Raw genomic sequence first — 22,313 nt, forward strand, 5'->3', positions numbered from 1 at the left:
CTTCCACCTCTGACTATATTTCAGACTTCAGTGTACCTCTGACACTCGGTAACACTTTATTAATACTTTTCCTTTCAGGATCCAATCATTAAAACTTCATTACTTGAATCCAACTGTTTGGCAAGCATTGCCTGACCAAGTATTCTTTAACTTTAAATCTGCACTGTATGCCATGTTGAATCAAGCTCTTTCCATGGCTGTGCACATTCATTCACCTTTGTGATGGGGTGTTTCATAAGACTGCTTGTAGATGAATAACCTCATGATACTGTCCTGTACTGCACCACCCATGGATTTTGTTGGTGAAGCCAAAGGGGATAGCAGCCCATCCCTGTCATGCCTTGTTGAATAAATCAGTATGGTCTGCTTTCCAAAATAAGATTTTGTAATCACTAATTGCACAGTCTCAGGTTTTAACATTCCTCTGGGATCTCCAGTGCATCCTCACCCTCCTTTCTTATAATGGAGTACGAGAATCCTTAACACATACCAGTCCGAAGCCACTTGGATGATTGACCATGGAGGCATCCTGCTAGATGAGTTCCACACAAGACGTCTATAACTATTAAGTTCAGAGTAGGGCAATGGTGTTATGTCTGTGCTGATGATGTAAAATTCCCCTGATTTATGCTTAAATATGGAACAGAGCGAGATGTCAAAAGACAGTTTCCTCTTCAACTGGGAGCCCTCTTCCTACCCTTATATGAATGTTGGTGCCTCTAAGGCTGTTTTTTTATTTTTGAATAAACCATTCAATGTAAGTCCTCATAAAGATTTGGGTTGTCTGTCTTCTTCCCTTGATTCCTCTTCTATGTTTTGAGTCATAGGAGTGTACTGCATGCAATAGACCTCCTCCTGGATACCAGATGTTATATTCCTAAATCTTTAGCTTACAGCTAATCCTGTATAATACCCAGGAATTGAAGTAGTTCTATATTCCTGGTTTTGGGGTTTGAGGCAAAGACAGAGTGATCTTCATCCTCCCCTCATGTAGGTTTAAGTATCCTGCAAGGAGATTTTGGATATAGTTGACCTGCCGAGCATGGTCTGCCACACTCTAGCCACTTTACGCCATGGTACACATCATTTACCCACTTCATTATTGGAGAATTGAGTTGCTGTATCTTTCTCTGGTTATAATAACTTTCTTACCATATTCTATCACACTAAGGTATGCTCTTCTCATTTTCTGCCCAGATTTGTAAGCATTCCTCAGCTGGAGGAAGTGTATGAATTCCTCTCTCCAGTTCTTATGATCTTGGTCTCTCATCTACAGGAGTATCCTTTGGATGTTTTGGGGATACATCTGTTCTTCCCTAGCACTACTCCCTCCTCCTAATCAGTGTGAGATTCTAGATAATTTTGTTTGAGGAAGGAAGAATTGCATCAGAAGTTATAATTTTCCTGCACTGAAAATGCATTTCTGAGAGCTACTTCCCTTCTCTCACCTTTCCTACCCTCTCAATTCTGGTGCTTCTGTTATCTCCCTTCAGCTGATAGAGGATAGGTGAAGCATGATGATTTGAATGAAAATGAAATGAAATCATTTGATTTCAACAGGAGGTGCAAAGGCTTGTGACATGCATAATAAAAAGTTCACACATAAAGGGAAACACTGAATGGAAGTAGTTAATCTAGTGAAAGGGGGAAGTACCTATGGGAAATACATTTTCAGTATAGGAAAGTTGTATTTTTCTTTCTTTTGTTTTTTCCTTCAGGATAAGTGGGTATTCATGTAAAGTATTGTTGTGTAAATAGCCTCAAACCTTTCTGTGTTGAACACCTTTGAGGCCACCTTTATGACAGGTAAATTGTGGTTTTCAGCAGGAAATTAGCAGTGCCCACTCCTTAAGGAGCTAATAAACAATCTTAGAATTCTGCAATTTTGGCATTTTATCTCTCCTACTACAGAAATTTTAATTTTACATATAAATTTTAATATATATGAAAATATACTGGATGGCTGAGTGTTCTGAATAAGTTCAACCTAGTTGTTTTGAATAATTTATTCTGATTTTTTCAAATGATATGCAGAGGACACTTTTATTGTTTTTAAACACACCACATACAAAGATTTTTGGATTATTTTAATAACAAGAAAACATGATTTATAGTTGAAAATCAACGACAGTAAAAATACCACTTCTAGATATATCAGTTGGCCCAGCATGGTTAGCAATAGATAGTCCTCATGTAGCTTTACACAATATTCAAAACAAACATAGTTGAAAATAAATAATCAGGTTTTTAAGTGTAAAACACAAATTTTACAGGTTTATATTTTATCTGTGAAAGCTTTATTCTTGAATTAGATTAGTTTAATTAAAATTTAGTACATGAAGCATGGAAGATAATATCTTTAATAGTTTCACAAAAGAATTTAATAACATTGAAAAGTTCTTCATAAATAATGGATTTTCTATAAAATTATAGATATATAGTTATTAAAGAATATTTAAAAACACAAGTATCCAGAGATAAAGACTATAGTTAATAAACAAAAAAATGTTTATTTCTTTATTTTTTATAAGGACACAATCTTTTGAAATTAAAAAGAACAGCTTCATTAGAGGCAAAATTCAAATTACACCTAAAGTGTATAATAAAAGTAATTTATATAGAATTTTTAATTTCTGTAATGTGAAACATCAGATACCAAGATTGTTTACCAACATAGATGTCCAAGATGTAATTCTAAGTCTATAGATTGTACAATGATAACATAACAATCCAGAATTAAAGAACATACTGATTTAAGGTTGTCATAGTAGTCAAATATTAAACCAAACACATCACATGGATGGGATGAATCACCAAACACAAAATTTAAATATTAACCTTAAATTTCAAAGACAAAAAATATTGCAAATGAACATTCAGTAATGACAGTTCAGTTACACAATCTTAACACTATTACTTGCTTAAAAATGGAGTACTATCAATGACATTTTAGTCCTTCCACCTCTGAGGTATATTTTATGGTTTAATTTTTCACAGTCCTATACTTTCACATTTGTATCTTATATTATGAGGTTAAAGGCACTTTGTTAAATTTTCTGTATTAATCCAGATGAATAGTGTATTTCATCTTTACACAACACAGATGTTTGTTTGTGTATTTCACCACCTTGTTTTAAGTTTTAAAATTCTTCATCAGATGTCTCTGCTAATAACAGTATTCGATCAGCAGGTCTAAGTGACTTGATGGGACCCTGAAGGGAAAATAGAAAACATTATGTAGACATCTGTAATGACTGAAGAATTCTCCTCAATAATGCTTACTTCAGTATACCACAATGCCAAAATATAACTTTCACTTGAACTGCATTACATGATTTTAAAATAATAATTATTACAATCACAGCATATATTCAAAATATATTCTTTCACTTCAAATCAGTTCTTCAGTCAGGTTGGGATTTGATTATATGTTTTACTTCTGGCATCAGAAAAGCACATAGGTTTAATATGTCTAAATATATAGAACCATAAAGACTCAATAACCCAAGTGTTTTGAAAAGGTCTACTATTCGAAAATACTTGGGTTATAGGGTTTTCATTTTTAATATGTTTTAGTTCCACTTGTAATTTATCAATAGTACCACAACAGTGCTAAATGGGTAATCAATAGTTCAAAATCCAATAAACTTTAGTGTACAAAAGCAATCTTTATCAGGCTGTGAGTAAAAAGAATACCAGCAAAAACTCATGATTAATGGAGAGACAGAATAAAAGAACAATATATACTATCCAGTTTAATCTTCATTTAAATTACAGTTTTACTGCACTTGAAAATTTAAGTACAAGGATGATTGGAAATGTTCTAATTAAAGTGCATGTATTTTCTTTAAAAAATTCATAAAGATCAAATTTTGGGCTGGTTAGTTTAGCATAGATAAAAATGAAGTATGTAGTAGTACACATGGTGGAACAATAATTATTATATTTCCCCCATGACAGTATGGATCACTAACTGAGGCAGTCAGTATATGGACTTAGTTTGCTTTTTCCTTTCTCTAAATGTTTGTACTCTATCAGAATAATGTTATAACCCTTTAATTTGAACAAACAGCTAAACATCTTGATGTGACCCAAAAAAAAAGCCATTCCTGAAAGGTTTGGGGTGTTTTGATTAGATAAAAAAGATGACATTTGATACTATTTTTGAGATCTAGGTCATTAGACCAGACCTGTGACTATGAGAACAAACGTAGAGAGGTTAATTTGTTAATGTGAGGGAAAACAATGCATCAATAAAACATGCTTGAAATGTTCTAAATGTGATGGTTTAAATGTATTGATTAAGCAAAAGGGTAGGTCCAAGTAAAATGAAAAAGTTATTTGAAGATATCCCAATTGATTGGACATACCAGCTGAATGGAACATTCCTCAATTGATTACTGCATTAACAGAGAAAGATGAGAAAAACAGGCACAACAGTATTGTTAACTTCAAAAGGAGGAACTGGAATCATTTATAAGAAATTATTAGTTTTAATATTTTGTGAAACTAATAGCACAGTTTTTGAAGTAACTGTATGATGCCTTATATTTTCCTATCAATTCTCAAATTTAAAATGCCATTTCTGTAATGAAAAATAAATACACATGGTGGTATGATGCCTGGTATAGTAACACAAAAGTATATTCCATACAGACTTTATCATGTCATATTTTCATTAATATTTAGTTCTAATTTGGGGAGTTTATTTAGAATTTTGTGAAAAGCTACAAAAGGGTTATCTGCACTAGCTATCTCTAATTTAGCAGTGAAAGACTAGAAGGAAGGAAGCTAGTCATCACTACCTCCTACCAACATTTGGGCTACTCTTTTACCACTGAATAGTGGGATTGACTGTTACACATAATGCCCTCATGCCTGAAAGGGTGAGCATATAGGGTGTGATAGAGATTCAAACCTATGGCTCTCAGATTGCAAGTCAAGAGCCCTAACCACCTGGTTATGCTAGGCCCCACCTTTTTTTTCTTCATTTCAGAAGTTGTGTCAAATTCCATTCATCACAATCCACAGAAATAACCCTAAATCACTAGTTTACAGAATTACCACTCTATTGACCATCCTACGCTCTGTATTAAATGATATTTGGGCTGGTTCGTGTGGCAGGTGTTAATACACTTTGCTATATATATTGTGACAGATTTACCATCATACGTTTATTTTAACATACCTACGTTTGTTTTGGTTTAATTGTTGATTCTTACTCTCAAGAATCTTAAGAAATTTAGAGAACAGGCAGGACTTGCGCAATACACATTCAACAATATTTGTTCTACAAAAACACTAGTCTTTTTTCAAACACTGTTGAAACTTCGAGAATCTCAAGTGATTGTATACAAAACCGACGCGTCAAGAAACAATTATTATTATTTTTGAACAGTTACAGTTGGTGTGCCATAGACCTCGGAAGCTATAATTTTGATTAATGCTTATTAATCACAAAACTACATAATTTGACCAGTAACATTTACACATTTCAAACATTACAACCCATTTAACGTCAGTGAATTAACTTTGGACGTTAGTATTTCTACGAAGACATTAAATATTGTTGTCTGTGAAAACTAATGGGTGCTTCCGGCTTAGTCAGCCGTGAAAAGAAGTGTACAGGTGTATCGATAAATAATTAATTAAAAAATATTCAGTTCCAGATCACATCCATAAGACTCAGTATTGTTTGTAAGTTTGTAAAACCCTTGTATATAAACCATTAGTGATAACCTTTATTACAAATTGTATTATTTTTCTTCTTCCTATATATGTTAAAAAAGAAAATTGTGTGCATCAATCTTGTTGGCATATATAATAAATATAATACTTATTAACATTTAATCAACTTCTAAATTAAAATTAAAATTTCCGGCTGTTTGAAATCTTAATGCGTAATAATATATGCAACCGATGATAGCAATAGTTAATACAGATTATAAAACTAAAGATAAAACGTTTTTCCTCCATTCCCAATACACATGACCAAAAACAATACCATTATTTCCTGCATAAATATTCCACTTTTCATTAGCTTCTCTATCAGATTTACAACATTATATTTTGCAGCCTAATCACGTTTTGCGTCCCTGTTTGCAGGATCGTCAATATCCAACATAAGCCATGGGATTAGTAATATCATTGGAACTCTCTTCCATTGTATTTATCAATTTTTGCTGACTTTTCATAAGAGAAATTTATTTGGCAAATTTCTTCATGAATCCATAGAAAAGCAGAAACTATTTTAGCTCATTAAGTAGCATACATTTCTAGTGAGCTTTGGAATACCCCACTGCTAGGCCCCTCAACAAACCCTGGACCCTAGGGCATCTGCCACCATTGCCTCTCCCCTCTCTCATTAGCCTTATCTGTTTGTATACTTACCTAGTTTTCTTGTGGAGCATACTGAATAGGTTAGTTGTCCTGTTTATACAGAAAGCAAAATACACTTGAATTTAGGGAGAGAACCCTCTTTGCTTTGTTAACCGTAACCATTGAAGACAAAATTGAAACAGCTCCTATTTCCTGCCCAGTTCTGCCACCTATAGTTGCTTATAAGGGGTGTCTCCTATACTTTTGCCAGGGCACTTTATAATTAAAGAAGAATATTCATGAACTGTGAGAGCCAGTAGTAAAGATTTACTTTCATTAATTCAGGATTCCTCAGATGATTGGAGGACTTAAACATACATACCTTGGAAGTTTTTTTTCTAAGTCTGTTCTCACGAGAACGATAAAATCGGTAGATGTATCTGAACATAAGCAAGACAACCAGAACTACTAATCCTCCAGCAATACCTGCTACTACTGGAGTAACAATGCTCATAACATAGGAATCGTTCTGGAACAATAAAATTTGGAAATTATTCTTCTAAAATACGTAGTGTACTAATAGACAGCAACATGATGCTATCGAACAACTTTGTATGAACAACTACACAATGTCTTTTTTTGTGTGAAAACTAAACTGAGTTTTTGTAAAACTTACCAGACCTTAAGAGGGTGATAAGAGGTTATTTACAGGTGTAATTTCTGATAACTTTACTAACTACAAGTTACAGTCAGTTATATCTAATATTACAATGGCGTTCCTATCGAACTATTTTACCATTATATTCAGACAACAAAGGACACACATAAAACCGGTGTACAATTTTTTTCTCGCAAACTTCAAGAAGGAAATGTTAATATTATACATACCATCCACGATAAAATCCAGTAACTTTCAATGTCTGTAAAAATAAGACATTAATTACTAACAGGTGAATAGGTCATTTGTACTTAACTAATAAATAATTAAACCTATATATGTAATTTGTAATTAACTAGTAACTCAGTAACAAGTGTATATTTAACAGCTGGTTCTTGTATTTACTGTTGGTTTTAACTTACAAATTCATAGTCTTCGCCGTCTACATCTATTGTACATTGTTAAGCTTCGTAGACAGATATTAAAGGGATAGCATTAAATCACGTGACAACTTGAACTTGGCATTTTTATGTATTAAAAATTCATCAAAAAATGTCTAGTCAACCAACATTTCATTTCAAAAGTTATTACTTTGAATATTTGGAAACCTACAATGCTACAGAAACACAGGAATACAGAAATTTTAGAAGTCCATAATATTAAAACAAAACAGGAAAAAAGAAGTTTCTGAAACCTACACTATTACAGCAACAGAATAATAATGTAAGAAAAAGAAATAGGGTTAAAGAGCTTGAGCAAACTGACAATATTAAAAGAAAAAGAGAGAGGAAACTAAAAGCCCACAACACAAGGATGGCTTCTAGAATCCACAACGTTAACAAACATAGAAATACACAAGTTTTTCTTTAAGCACACAATGTTAAAATAACATACTGTTATATTAGATTCCAAATTTCACAACGTTCAAACAAACAAACAAAAACAGATGTGTATTTACTTCGGAAGCCTACAATTTTAACACAATAAGAAGAAACAAGCTTCTGAAACTAACAACGTTATAGCAACTCAGAAATAAGTAGTTTCAGAAATCCACAAAGGTAAAACAAAATTATGATAAAAAACACACCAAAAACTCATTACGTTAAAATCAAACAGGGATTAAAAAGTACAACGACAAAGGAGTTTCATAACTCCATAAAGTTAAAACAAAATAATGTGGAATAAAGTGTGTGTGTGTGTTTTCCTTATAACAAAGCCACATCGGGCTATCTGCTGAGTTCACCAAGGGGCATCGAAGCCCTGATTTTAGCATTATAAATCCAAAGAATTACCGTTGTCCCAGCGGGGGACTGGAATAATGAATCTTCACAAGCGCGTAACACTACAACAACACAAAGATAAAAAAGATCCCCAAATCGAAAACGTTGAAAAGAAAACAGGGAAAACAAAGTTTCCAAAGCTTTTAAAATCCATTATATTAAAGTAACACGTGGATAATGAAACTTAGGAACAAAGCAGTGATAAAATAACTTTAATAATCCACAATCTCAAAAGAACGATAAGAAAGTTTCAGAAAGGTACAATGTTTAAAAGTGAGAAATATATACAAAATGGAACGAAGAATTAACCCTAAAAAATGTAAAAGAAACTTTACTCCTGATTTACATCTTAGTAACAGGTGGTTTAACCATCGGCCCAACATGGCCAGGGGGGGGGGTTAAGGCGTGCAACTCGTAATCTGAGGGTCGCGGGTTCGCATCCCGGTCGTACTAAACATGTTCGTCCTTTCAGCCGTAGGGGCGTTATAATGTTACGGTTAATCCCGTATTCGTCGATAAAAGAGTAGCCCAAGAGTTGGCAGTGGGTGGTGATGACTAGCTGTCTTTCCTCCAGTCTTACACTCCTAAATTAGGGACGGCTAGCGCAGATAGCCCTCCAGTAGCTTTGCGCGAAATAAAAAAAAAAAGTTTAACCATTTTTAGCAATTATTAAAACTATTAATATTGAATGTAATTAGTAATTGGAAAATATTAAGTAATTAAAACAAATATAGAATAATACGGTAAATTAACTTAGAATTGATATCTAAAAGTTAGGTAATTAGAATTACGGCCCTACTGAATACCACTTCAGATGGGATGCTTATATTTTGGTTAAAGTTCCTTTTTTTTATTTGCATAGAAAGTTAATATAAAAGTGTCAAATGAATTGACACTTACTGTCTTGTGTGAAGTATCAGAACAGCAAACTTTAAACAGTCTAATCACAAAGAATGCACCGATATAGATAAAAGCCAAATGGAATCAAACCTGTTTTTACTCACACTAATATTGTGGCTAGCAAATTAGATTTTAAACAATCATGTCAAACCTTATGTATTCAGAACAAAAGCCAGTATAAAAGTTATTGTAACAGTTATATTGTCAGTCTCCGTCCAGTCTAACTCAGTCCAAACCAGACCATTCGAGTATCCCATCGGATTGTCTAGACTCTAGAGCATTTCCTCTCATTTATTGAGTAAGGGCCCATTTACAGTCATTCTTTTTGCAACCAGACTCTGCTTCCCATATATTGAATTCTATAGCTTATGGCATTATCACGCAGGGTATTGAAAACAAACCGACTTCACTAAGTAGTGCCCATATATAAAGTCACATGTAGTACAAAAATTGTTGTTCAGAATGAGATCTTTAGAGGAGTTTATAGAATAACTTTCTTTTTATCTCTCTGTGCATTACAAATGTCTAGAAATGTACTTTGTAGCTTGTACATTATGTATGTCTCATTCATTATTGTCACAAAATATCCTTTAGTCGGTGATCTGTGTGATAACACCACGGACTGCATATTCTGATATTTCAAATAAATATTTTAATCAACACATTATTTATCTCATGGTAGTGCCGATTACACACCACAGTGTCTTCAGGATTTAAATATTAAACTACAGGAAGTAAAAATAAGGAACATAATTTAAAATACGTTAGTTCATAAGTTAGTGATAAATAAAAGTCGGAACTCAATTATGTAAACTACACATATAGAAATGAAGTATTGAGTTTCGAGGGGAGTAAACCTTAGGACTAATGTAATACTGAATCAGTCATGTAGTCAGATGCCTAACGCGCAGGAAGCGAAGTAGTGAAGCTAGGGAATAAAAAGTCGATACACCACAACATTGATACTCTTCAGGGTAATACAAAATACAGCAAAAGTCAAGACAGTAGTAGATCTACGTGTTACATGGGAAATAAAATTGATGTTAATACAGTGAAAAACACTAAGCCTACTAACAGGGAAACGTAATTAGAAGTAAAAAAAAAACGCAGTAGCCTGGTGATATAAGATGAAACAGAAGCAGAATATAATTTGTTTGTTATGGAATTTCGCACAAAGCTACTCGAGGGCTATCTGTGCTAGCCGTCCCTAATTTAGCAGTGTAAGACGAGAGAGAAGGCAGCTAGTCATCACCACCCACCGCCAACTCTTGGGCTACTCTTTTACCAACGAATAGTGGGATTGATCGTCACATTATACGCCCCCACGGCTGGGAGGGCGAGCATGTAAAGAAGCATATTAACAGACGAAACCTTAAATGACTTTCACAAAGAGCGACTAATTTTGAGCAAAATGAAAAACTTAAAAAAAAAATTCATAAAAATGGAAGTCATATACTCCACTTTTAACATGAATAATCATGTATTTTCAGTTTTGTTGGAAAAAAATTACTTAAAATTTTAAACACTGGTTAATTAAAATAAACATATTTTTTTGCAATCTTTTTCTCATTTTTAAACTTAAAATTGCATTAGTTGTGATTGTTGTCGGAATACGATACTAAATTTCTAGAATAAAAGATCCATAACATACAACTTTTTATGTTACTTGGAAGATTCATGTTGAAGTAATAACTGCATGTTACAGGAGTTTTGTTGAATATGTAAATTATTTACTTTTTTAAAGTATTGAAACCTAGAAAATAGAGTGGATACATTACTCTAACAATGCAAATGGCACCATCAGGGTCAGTACATGTTGTATGTACCAACCTTGATAAAGTTGCAAATGTAAAACCTTGGTTAAAATATAAAAAAGTTCGTTTATAAATATCTGGAATATAAAGGTCGTTTTCTTCTAATTTTGTTTTACCTGAGTTTGTAAATTCTTCCAGTATTCACTACAAATTTTGAAAGGCTGCAATATGTACAATTAAGTACGAAAAACGTTTCATTGCAACATTGTTGTTTCAATTTATGAAGTTTTTGCTCAACAAGTGTGTATTTTTACATCCACATTGTAGCCAGCACTGTCAGTGTACTACGTTATCACCTTTACCTTTTCAATCACTTAACAGGCTTGGTAGCCAACTACATTTACAGTGCAAGTAACGCAAAATCTTTGAGACGTTATACTGAAACATACTAGATAGATGGCTAATCCGTGGGTCTACATGGCTCACATTTACAAAGTCCCTATAAGACAAATTCAATGCTTAAACCATTATTTCATTTTATTTTTAGTAATCACTGTTGCTGCAATGCTAAATTAACTTCTTTAAAAAAGTTACGAATAGTAATTAGTACGCTCATTTACTTACGTGCTGTAATGTAAATCAATGCCAAATTTTGGAGTCAACTTTTGGAATATACTCGGGTTCACTAACAGGTTGGATAAAAAAATCTACCTTCGCTCAAACCTTGAGGCTGAGACAATTCGTTTGGTATCATTTAGCAGTTATTGAGTCCAGTAATAAAAATTTAAGTGAAGGGGTTTTCAATAAATCCCGGGTATCCCAAGAGGTGGGGTGTAAATTTTAATTTTGCGCAAACCTCGGAACTGAGAAGATTTATTTGATACAATTAGAAAATAATTGCCCTGATTATATTATTTTAATTTCATCAAGTAAAATTTATGATATAGTTATCATTAGGTTATGTGCATTCTCTTTTGTTGAATTTAATTTGCAAAATAGCTTATTCTGTACATTGTCTTATTGGATGGGAGAAAATGACTTACAGGTCATCAGTATGGTGTACAAAATAATAAAAAGAAAGAAACAGAAGCTGAAGCTATTAGTACTATAAAAAAAGCTAAACTTATTTTTTTAAAACAATTACAAGCTATTGTAGTGATATTTACAATCTTAATGAAACATTTAGAAGAAAGTGTTTGTTTTGTTTTTTGAATATCGTGCAAAGCTACACGAGGGCTATCTGCACTAGCCGTCCCTAATTTAGAGGGAAGACAGCTAGTCATCGCCACCCACTGCCAACTCTTGGGCTACTCTTTTAACAACGAATAGTGGGGCTGGCCGTAACATGCTGGGCCTCAGAGGAAAGTGAAGTTACAACAAATAATGAATCTAGTGATATTACGAACAAACCACTTGTCACCGTGGAATGATCGATAATTTTACTATCGAATATTTGTCAAAATAATTGTATTAAACATAATGTAGGTTGTGATTTTTCAAAATTTTCAAAAACATTATTCCGACAGAAGAAGTGTATTAACGAGAAATATGTTCTTTAGGCAACTGCTAAATAGGAAACATGGAATAGAAATTACTATGTTTATTCGCTTAGCTCGAGAGCTATTTTTGGTGTTTCATACCAATTGTTTTGATGTACTTATGTTTTATCACGGGAAGGCTATACCAACCGAAAGAAACACGTAAACCGTCGTGAAGTTCCCAAGAAAATTCATCTGTACGCAAAACACGAGAAATGAGCCTATTCAACCAGCTAAAAACATTGGAATTCAATATGTCTAACCGACCAAGTTAAAAATAATTGATTATTGAATAACTATTTTTATGTGAGTTGCTGCAGTGGTCAAAAACTTTCTTTTCGGGAGTTTGCGATTAGAGGAAAAGACGAATGGTTTGGATCTCTTCAAAACGGCAATTTCTTGATGTCGTTAGAACTAAATGCTGAATTCAGTAAGTTTTTGCCAGAATATATTACAAAATATGGAACTTCTTATCTCTCTTCCAAAAGTAGTAATGAATTCATTCATTTTATGGCTGCAGAAGTAAAAGAAAGAGATACTTAAAGAAAATCACTGATGCGAAATACTTCTCATCAACTGGTCATTGTTCTGAGCTATGTTAAATCAGATGGAAAACCAGTTGAACATTTTATCTACTTATTGCTTATTATTGGACTAAAAGATGAAAAACTTGAAAATGCGATGTTTCATACTCTTACTTCTGAAAAGATTGGTACTGCAAATTGTCGAGGATATTCATATGATAACACCAGCAACACGTCGGGTGCATACACTGGTTTGCAAACTAAAATACAACATTTAAATCCGTATGCTGCGTATATTACTTGTTTTGCTTACTCATTGAATTACTACGATAGTGTGTTGCTTGTCATGATGCTTGCTTTGCTCTTGTTTGAGGGAAAATTGAGATAGTGTTATAACATCTTTGACAACAATAGAAAATGCTCTTGAAAAACCAACTACACGATGTGAACAATAAGAACAATGGTACATTTGTACGATTTATTAATATAGTTTATAAAGACTTTTCATAATTGTAGCAGAGAGCAAAAGTAAAATCCTGTTTTCAAAATTACGAATTGCAAAAACTGAAACGAAAACTGTAATCTGGTGAAACTCGTGAAGGATAAATATATTTGTCGGGAAAATAAAATTCAAATTCAAATAAGAAAACATTTTAATGATATTAAATAGTCTGCAGTTTGAACACAACAAAAGAACTGTAACATACAAAATTTATATGATAAGATTAATTTGTTGTTCAATATAAACATAATTTCAGAATTAGAAATTCTGATTTCTGCTGAAATCACACTAGGAATTTTAAAGTTTTTTTTAAATATTTCCTTATACAATTAAGAACTTAAAACATATATAATATTAATTTTTTATTTATTATCTGCGTTTTGATAATGCATATGGAATAACACGTCATTACGTGCAATTTGACCTTTCTGCATGCTTAGGGTTAATTATGCACGCACCTTCGTAATGTGCAGTCAATCGTGTGGGCATATTCACGTTCTCTTCCACAGTGTGGGAGTCATCAGTTTCCCATATTTCATGCTTTTGCCTGTTTTCACGGTGAGATTATCTTATCGACTAAAATATAAACTCAAAACTACCAAATTAAATATTTATAATTTTATGAAAAAGTGAAACTGAAATATCAGAGGAGGCGTCTAGTCAAAGGATGACATATGTGATAACAGACATTATTCTCAACATACACTATAAACCAGTACCAGTACCACCTGCAAACCTTAATTCGGATGTGTTACGCATGAAAATGAATTCACTACAAACAAAAGGATTATGCGAAGAAAATGCTGACTACATGTGTTATGCATAAAAACAAAGGAAGTATTGAGAGAATGTCACAGATAACGGTGTCACAAAGCAAAAAACAACAACCAAATTATTAGTACTTAGTATGATAATTCAAATGATATTTAGCTTTTGCCAAAACACACGGTCAGAGAAGTAAAAGGCTCTTTTGAGAAACATAAGAAAGGTTATTAATATCTTTTGCAACTCATATACTGAGCATCGTAAACGTAAGTCCAGTCCTTAACACCAACCTCAACCATACCATTTTAAATATTAGCCATGGGTATTTTTAATACCTTTATCAATATTGTATTTAGAAAACAAATAAATACTGGTCATTTTAAACTATCTAACCAGATTCTTAAAGGAAATAAGTTTGCCAGATAACAGAGCAGAAACCATAGCAAATGCTTTTGCAAATCAAATTAGGGATCTACATGAAAAAATCCAGTATCTATTGGCATATATAGGTACAAAATTTATTTCAAAATGCATGCTATTAGATGTAGTGAAAACTGAGACAACCGTTTATGATTCTGCTGTTATTGGATAAAGAGAATGATTTAGTTAGAATGTTATTGCAATCTTGGGAAATAGATCAGAAAACACGAGATGAGCATTCTTTGATAGATAATTTAGGCAGACTATTCATTCTGAGTTCACTGGGAAATGGTCAGCAACTGTCCATTATAGAAACGCATGTAGAAATATATTAGTAACTGTACACTCTATTTTTGCACCTCAATTGTACATGAAAACCTCACAAAGGTTTTCTTCCTTTTGTCTTCAGGGATTAGGACTACAAGAGGTTCCCTTGTTGTTGTTATTTGCTTGTAGAAGCATAGTAAACGAATCCATTAAAGTTCTTCTTTTATATTAAATGGAATAAATTTAATTTTCTCAATGCAAGGGATACTGGCTTCAGAAAAAAAAATTTGATTATGTAGTAGATAAGACTTATAAAGCAAAAATGTTGAAAAATATGCAAACACATTTGAGAGAGCAAAAAAACATTTAACTTAAGCAGCTGAAAGTAGGGGAAAACAGGAAAATTAAAAAGGTGGTATAATTAAACTCGGATATAATGTACTATTATACCCTTCTTGTTAAAAACGGAAACACTAAAGATTTAGCCAGAGTAACGAAACAAACAAGCCTGTGAATTTTGTTATGCAAAAAATGTATGGTAAAAAAACATAGTCAATTCATGCCACCAGGTTAAAGAAAGTTAAATAAATCAAACCATATGAATATAAAATGTTACACGAAGATTCAGGCACCATATAGTAGAGATGAGTGATAAGACTGCAAAAAGTAAAAACGAGATAAAGTTGCACGATAAAAGCAGTAAAACCATAAAGAATGGCACTACAGAGATTTTATTGGAAGATGGTAAAGTAATTATTGACGCTAAGATTACAATAGTAGTTATAAATCAAACTAGTAAATAAGGTTGTTGTTGCTTCTGAATTAAGCACAAAGCTACACAATGGGCTATCTGTGCTCTGCCCACCACGGGTATCGAAACCCGGATTTTAGCGTTGTAACTCCGCAGACATACCGCTGAGCCACTGGGGGGAAGTAAATAAGGTAAAAGCACAAAAATGTATGCAAGAATCCATTAAGAAATCGACTTCAGTAAAAAGAGCACAGTCGCATATATTTTGTTATATGTATTGTTTTTCAGACTAATTTATCTATTATCATGTAAAGAATCTTTAGATTTTGATGTGTGTGATAATACCACTAATTGATTATCCCGGTATTTAAGTAAATATAATTAATTACCTTTTCCACCGAAGGTCAAATGAGATTATGTTTTCAATTCTGTGTGTGCATATGTCAGCAAGATTTTTCGAAAACAGCTGAATAAATATGGACGAAAGTTGGTATGCATTTCAACAATGATCCAACTTAGAAGTGGAGGGTAACGAAAGCAAGGTAACGAAAATAAATCACTGTCCATTAATATAAGGACCTATTTTTTCACATTATTTTTTCTCTCTAACTCCGTCGAAAATGATCGAATTCTGGTGAAATTATGTGGACATGCGAAGAATATTATTCATAACCGTCGCGCCAAAAATGGTCTGTTTCCGTTGATAACAACGGTCATACCAACACGTTTCTGAGAGTTGAATATGATCAACGCTGCGTGGCGGAGGTGTGCGCCTCTACTGAGTGCCCCTCTAGTTTCCAGTGCTGTTGTTGGTGGTTTTTTTTTTTTATTTATTAAGAGCAAACCCATATTTGGTTATCTGCTGATCTGCTGTATACAGTGCGAGTAATTGAGCCTCAGATTTAGCACTGCAAATATATAGAATTAGTACTGTCCTACTGAGAGTCCTTTTAATACAATATTTATCTCACTGCACTGCCTGTTACACAATGATAAAAAAAACTACAAACTTCCACTTTTGAAACAAGGCAATACTTAAAATGAACAACATTGTTTATTTCTTACAGAAGAGACACGGAAAAAGTTTCGAATTCTGGATTCTACCGTCAGTATATAACCAGAATATAAATAAATGCGTCATTCCTAAGTAAGCAACTAAAATACATTGCTGCATTAACGATACTCAACCAAAATTAAAACACAAACAAGTAGACGAGTAATAATAAAAATAATGTACAAAAACCCATAATGTTAAAACAACAGAGATAAAGAAGCTTCAAAGATCCATAACGTTAAACATAGTTAATGTTGTTTTTGAAACACATAACCTTACAGCAATAAATAAATTAATAATCTCCGGAAATCCACAATGTTAAAACTAAATAGGGTGTAGGCTTCAGAAGCCTACTTGGCCCGGTAAGGCCAGGTGCTCAAGGCACTCGATTCGTAATCTGAGGGTCGCTAATTCGAATCCCCGTCACACCAAACATACTCGCCCTTTCAGCTATGGGGGCGTTATAATGTAACGGTCAATCCCAACATATATTCGTTGGTAAAAAAGTTGGCGGTGGGTGGTGATGACTAGCTGCCTTCCCTCTAGTCTTACAGTGCTAAATTAGGGACGGCTAGCCAGATAGTTCTCGTGTAGTTTTGTGCGAAATTCAAAACAAACCAGAAACCTACTCAAGGGCAAGAAAAAAACGGCCTAGAAACCCACGGAGATAAAGTATATTCTAAAATCCACAATATTAAACAAAACAGGAATGAAATTTTGAGCGTAAAAACAACACAGGGATAAGAAAGCTTCTGAAACACACAACATCAAAACAAAAAGAAATAAGAAATTTCTAAGGCTCACAAATTTAAATAAATAGAAAGATAAGAAATCTTCTGAAACCCACAAAATCAAAACAAAGATAGAGAAGTTTCTGAAACCACTAGTATTAAAACAACTCAGAGATACGGAACATTCAGTATGTATTTGTACGCAAACACACATGCACACATATATATTAACATTTGAATTGATTTAAATATTCAATATGAGAAAATTTTCGGGAAAGATAACTTTTACAAGCTGACATTAGTTTACCTCTCCATGTCTAAAACAGAAAATAAATACAAGAAAGGTGTATGTCTTTAACGGTTCGTTGCCAATCGTTGTTCGCAATATATATTTCTTTTCTAGATTCAAGAAGATATGTTACAAGAATTCTTCTCACTTCTTTTTACGACTATAAATATTGCTGATATACCATATAGGGTAAAAATCTCAGAAGTCTTAATGATATGATTATTTTGAACATAATTAAGTAACAGTTAATTTACTAGTTTAACAGACCCAATCCTAGAACCAAGTGCTTATTTATTGGCCAATGTCTACCTTACCCTCCAAATAAAGAGCATCACAATACATTTTCCCTCAAATAAATAACACTTTTCTAAAGCCTGGTGCCCCTTCTTTCAAGAAGATAATAAAGATAAATCGTCATATGCACGTGCAGTATAAAATGCCTCTGCCTAACTATTCTATAGTAGTAATATTAGCATAATAATACATGCCATTTTGTTGGTGAGTTATCGTCTTCTTAACAAATAGCACCGTGTCCACGCCCGCTGATGATGTGTCAACAACATCAGGATATGTTTTGTTCATCTCACTGAATTTAGTCGCTAGGGAAATGTTGCTTATAGTAGTTGTTTCTAGCAAATCTACATTTTTATTTTCAAAATTAGAAGTGGGAGTATGGTTGTCGTCTTCACCAGAAACTTTGTTTTCATATATCAGTTGCACAGTGGAAATGTTTTTAAGCTTTTCTACAAGTTCTCCTATTTGGTTAGTATTCCGGTCGTGGGACGACGTTGTAGCGAAATTTGTAAGCCTATATTTGGTTGGTTTTGACAACAGCTTTTCACTTGGTATTTGGGTGCTGATGACAGTCTTCAGGCTTTGTTTACCCTTTGTAGACATAGTTCCTTCTAAAGCACCAGCCGTCTCCAAAGATAGAGTTATTAAACATGTTAGGAAAAACATCTTCACCACAGTTCTTTTTCGATTACTGGTAAAGGTAGCCATGAAACCTGAAGACCGTGTACGACAGAAATATATACTTATCCAAAACTTCTGAGACTTTAACAGCCTTGATCTCTGTACTCCTTCAAGAGAAAAAAAAAAGTTATTCAACTTAAAATATAGTGTGTCCTAAAATGAATTATACAGAACTGCTAATTTAAACTTCATAAAAGTTGTTTTTTGGTTTTAATAACAGATTTTCAATAACTCAGCTACGCAAATTTCAAAAATAATATTACTTTTTTATCACTTAAGAATTTTTTTTATAAATCGGGAAGAAAATAAAAACTCTTACTTAAATTATTATTTCGTTTATCACAATGAACATTTTTTATTATTATGTACGTTTCTCGTCGGTTGTAGAACAATCGATAAGACTCTCACGTCGCGAATGGTCTAAAGAAATCTATAGCTAGTGGTTGTCAAGATTTTAAGCATAGCAAAATGTGACCGATTTCAATTAAAATAATTAATTTATGTAAAAGTACATATGACATATTGTGAAAACTCTCTACGTGATGAAGAAAAATTGATATCATTTTTCGGATTAAGCGTAATGAAAATTTCAAAACAATAAAGCCACCTCAGGCCTGCGTTATTAACATACAGCTAAAATCACTAACCTAAAATTACGGCGTCCTAAAGTAAATTACCAGCCACACCTATCAATTAAATGACTTACTATTGTTAATGGCAAGCACAATATAAAAATGTTTCTAATTAATAATTGTAGTCAACTTGTTACTCTTAAAAAAGAGTGTTGAATATATATATGTTTGTTTCTAATCAGTGATGTCGAGAAACCCACTTGTTGAGAAATTTATATGCAAAAACGGCTCGTTTGGGTTGAGAAAATATTTTACACAGAAGAGCGAACAACGTTTCGACCTTCTTCGGTCATCGTCAGGTTCACAAAGAACCAAACTTGAAAAAGAAGCATCCATGACGCAATCTAACAATGACTGAAGAAGGTCGAAACGTTGTTCGCTCTTCTATGTAAAATATTTTCTCAACCCAAACGAGCCGTTTTTGCATATAAATTATGTTTGTTTCTGTTCGTTTTCTGAATTTTGCGCAAAGCTACGCGAGGGCTATCTACGCTAGCCGTCCCTAATTTAGCCAAGTTGTATTTGGACATAATTTAGCAGTGTAAGGTTAGAGGGAAGACAGCTAGTCATCATCACCCACCGCCAACTCTTGAGCTACTGTTTTACCAACTAATAGTAGGATTGACCGTACCATTATAACGTTCCCACGGCTGAAAGGGCGAGCATGTTTAGTGTGACGGGGATTCGAACCCGCGACCCTCAGATTACGAGTCGACTGCCTTAACCACATAGCTATGATATATATACGTGGATTAAATTTGGTTTTTTCTGTCGTAACACATCCCAGAAAGTTAGCTTTAAATTTGATTTTAGACAAAGAAGATTACAATCTATCATCTTAATTGTAGTCGCAGTGGAAGAAATTATTGACTCCTGTTAGTTTAAACACTCTAAAAATTAATTAATATGAATATAATTTATAACTTTATACCTATTGTAAAATTTAGTATCTCACTAACTCTCCTGGCAATAATAACACAAAAAACACAATAAAGCTAATACTATTATATTGTAACAGATATATTTTATTATAACAACACTTTCTGAGCTAAAAGTATATACACCATAATAATTGTTATTGTATTTTCTCTGGTTCTCGTCGTCAACACCTGTATTTCATATGTAGTACAATAACTAATGTGAACAATTTGATTTTGAAACCCGCATATAAAATGACAAATACCCACGTGCATCGGGAGCAGGTGTTTATTAATAAATCTAGTATTTATATAGAATAGAATTTTGAAAACGCTTTATGGTTTTGACGTGCAGCTATGATCCCTTATTTAGTATTTCTTGTACAGGGTGGTCCGTAAGTCCCTACCCATTTACATATCTTGTGTATTCAGTGCATCTGTGTGCTGTCCCTCATTCTCGCTGCATAATATTATGCGACGCCATGTTCTGTGAGACATTTTCCTCAACATCAGCCATATTTCTCTGAAAAAAAGAAACAAATTTATAATACATGCGTAATTGAATATAACATAATAACATATGGATGGGTAGGGACTTACGGGCCACCCTGTAGATATTTTGCTTGTATTTTCAAGTCCCTAATGTACGCGTACTGTGGTGGATTTTTACTCTTGTGAAAAGTAGTGATGGTCTCCACGTAACGCAAATTTAAAAAACTATATGTATTTAAAAATATAAAGTAAACGAAGCTGGCATAAACTTCTCACCTGACTTAAATGCATAAGTAAAAAAAAAAAAAAAACCTTTTGTTGCTAAACGCATAGCTACACAATGTACTTGTCACTGAGAGACGGGTGGTATTTAAGTAAACGAAATGTTATTTGTTCGTCTGTACGTGTTTATTTAACATAGCCTTAATAAAAGCTCAATCGCTCTCGCTTTCTCTCTAGCACTATTATACAATGTTTACAGAAGACTGGTTTAAACTCTGATCACTTATTTGGGAACCTTTTCACTACACTTCATTCATCATTTTCACTCCAACATTCACAGTCCGCATATGCAAGTGAACTACTGCTATATTTAAGCCATATTGTACCCGATAAAGTAGTAAAATTAATTATGTAATAATTTTGTTATTAACAGCATGTTTTAGTTTGTTTTTTGTGTAACTGACCTTTACAACGATGGAACTGGAATGTTATTTATAAAGTTCAGCATATTAGCATTATAATCATTATATCTCTGTTTAATCAAACACCAATTTCGTGATTTTTATTATATTAACGAGTCCAGGGGCGTAGATTTTTTTACACCCGATGGGGGGATGATTTTTGCAACCACTTATGTGGACTGTTCAATTTGCAAATTGGTAATCTCTGATTACGTGAACCTGAAAGCTGTAAACATATAGTCACAGAGTAATCTTGTTGCCACGATACTTGCATGTATACTTAGGCCAACTGATTGATACTTACGAACTATCGCTTAGATCGAAAAGCTTAGGAGCATGCCTATATTAAAGATGTACATTTCGGCTACTGAAAAAGCCTTCATCTAGGGCTAATTATGTAATTCAATTGGTAAGAGCACGAGAATCACAAGAACAAACACACAATTTGTAGGCCTGTGATACAATAAAACAATTCAACAGACCAAACTGTAGGGGGGGATGATTGTATGTACCATACACCCCACCTAAAATGAAGGGGAGATGTATGCCCTCCATACTCCCCAAGATCTACGCTCCTGTTAACGACAAAAAGGTATATTCCGGCAATTTACACTTTTTGTAATAAAGGTTAAAGTAAAGTAATATTGTCTTACTTGCTTTAAAATATTCAACACTCAAAATAATATACTAGTCTTACACTACTAAATTAGGTACAGCTAGCGCTGATAGCCCTCGTGTAACTACGCGCGAAATTCAAAACAAAACAAACGTTAGTAACGATTTTGTTATTGGTGAGAGAAGAGATAAGCAGCGATTTTGTGGGCTCTTAAGAAGTGTGAACGTGTAATGAGTTGTGGTCGATA

General features: G+C 33.3%; 1 protein-coding gene across 7 annotated transcripts in view; it reads right to left on the reverse strand.

Moving 5' to 3' along the window:
* Nucleotides 1-2,014: 2,014 nt before the first annotated feature.
* The window catches only part of LOC143248950 (uncharacterized), a 32,198-nt gene continuing 11,899 nt past the window's right edge, over nt 2,015-22,313 (reverse strand). For 5 of the 7 annotated variants that reach the window (XM_076497994.1, XM_076497992.1, XM_076497997.1 and 2 more), the window contains 4 exons: nt 18,240-18,833; nt 7,207-7,238; nt 6,701-6,847; nt 2,015-3,212 (listed from right to left, as the gene is read on the reverse strand). In XM_076497994.1, coding sequence (XP_076354109.1) covers nt 3,141-3,212; nt 6,701-6,847; nt 7,207-7,238; nt 18,240-18,753 — 765 coding nt within the window. In that variant the 5' untranslated portion in view covers nt 18,754-18,833 and the 3' untranslated portion in view covers nt 2,015-3,140. Of the gene's footprint in view, nt 3,213-6,700; nt 6,848-7,206; nt 7,239-18,239; nt 18,834-20,682; nt 20,799-22,313 lie in introns of all 7 variants that reach the window. The other 2 variants (XM_076497991.1, XM_076497990.1) reach the window with 1 other exon arrangement.

This window comes from Tachypleus tridentatus, chromosome 4, assembly GCF_004210375.1.
Source record: "Tachypleus tridentatus isolate NWPU-2018 chromosome 4, ASM421037v1, whole genome shotgun sequence".
Lineage (NCBI taxonomy): Eukaryota > Metazoa > Arthropoda > Merostomata > Xiphosura > Limulidae > Tachypleus > Tachypleus tridentatus.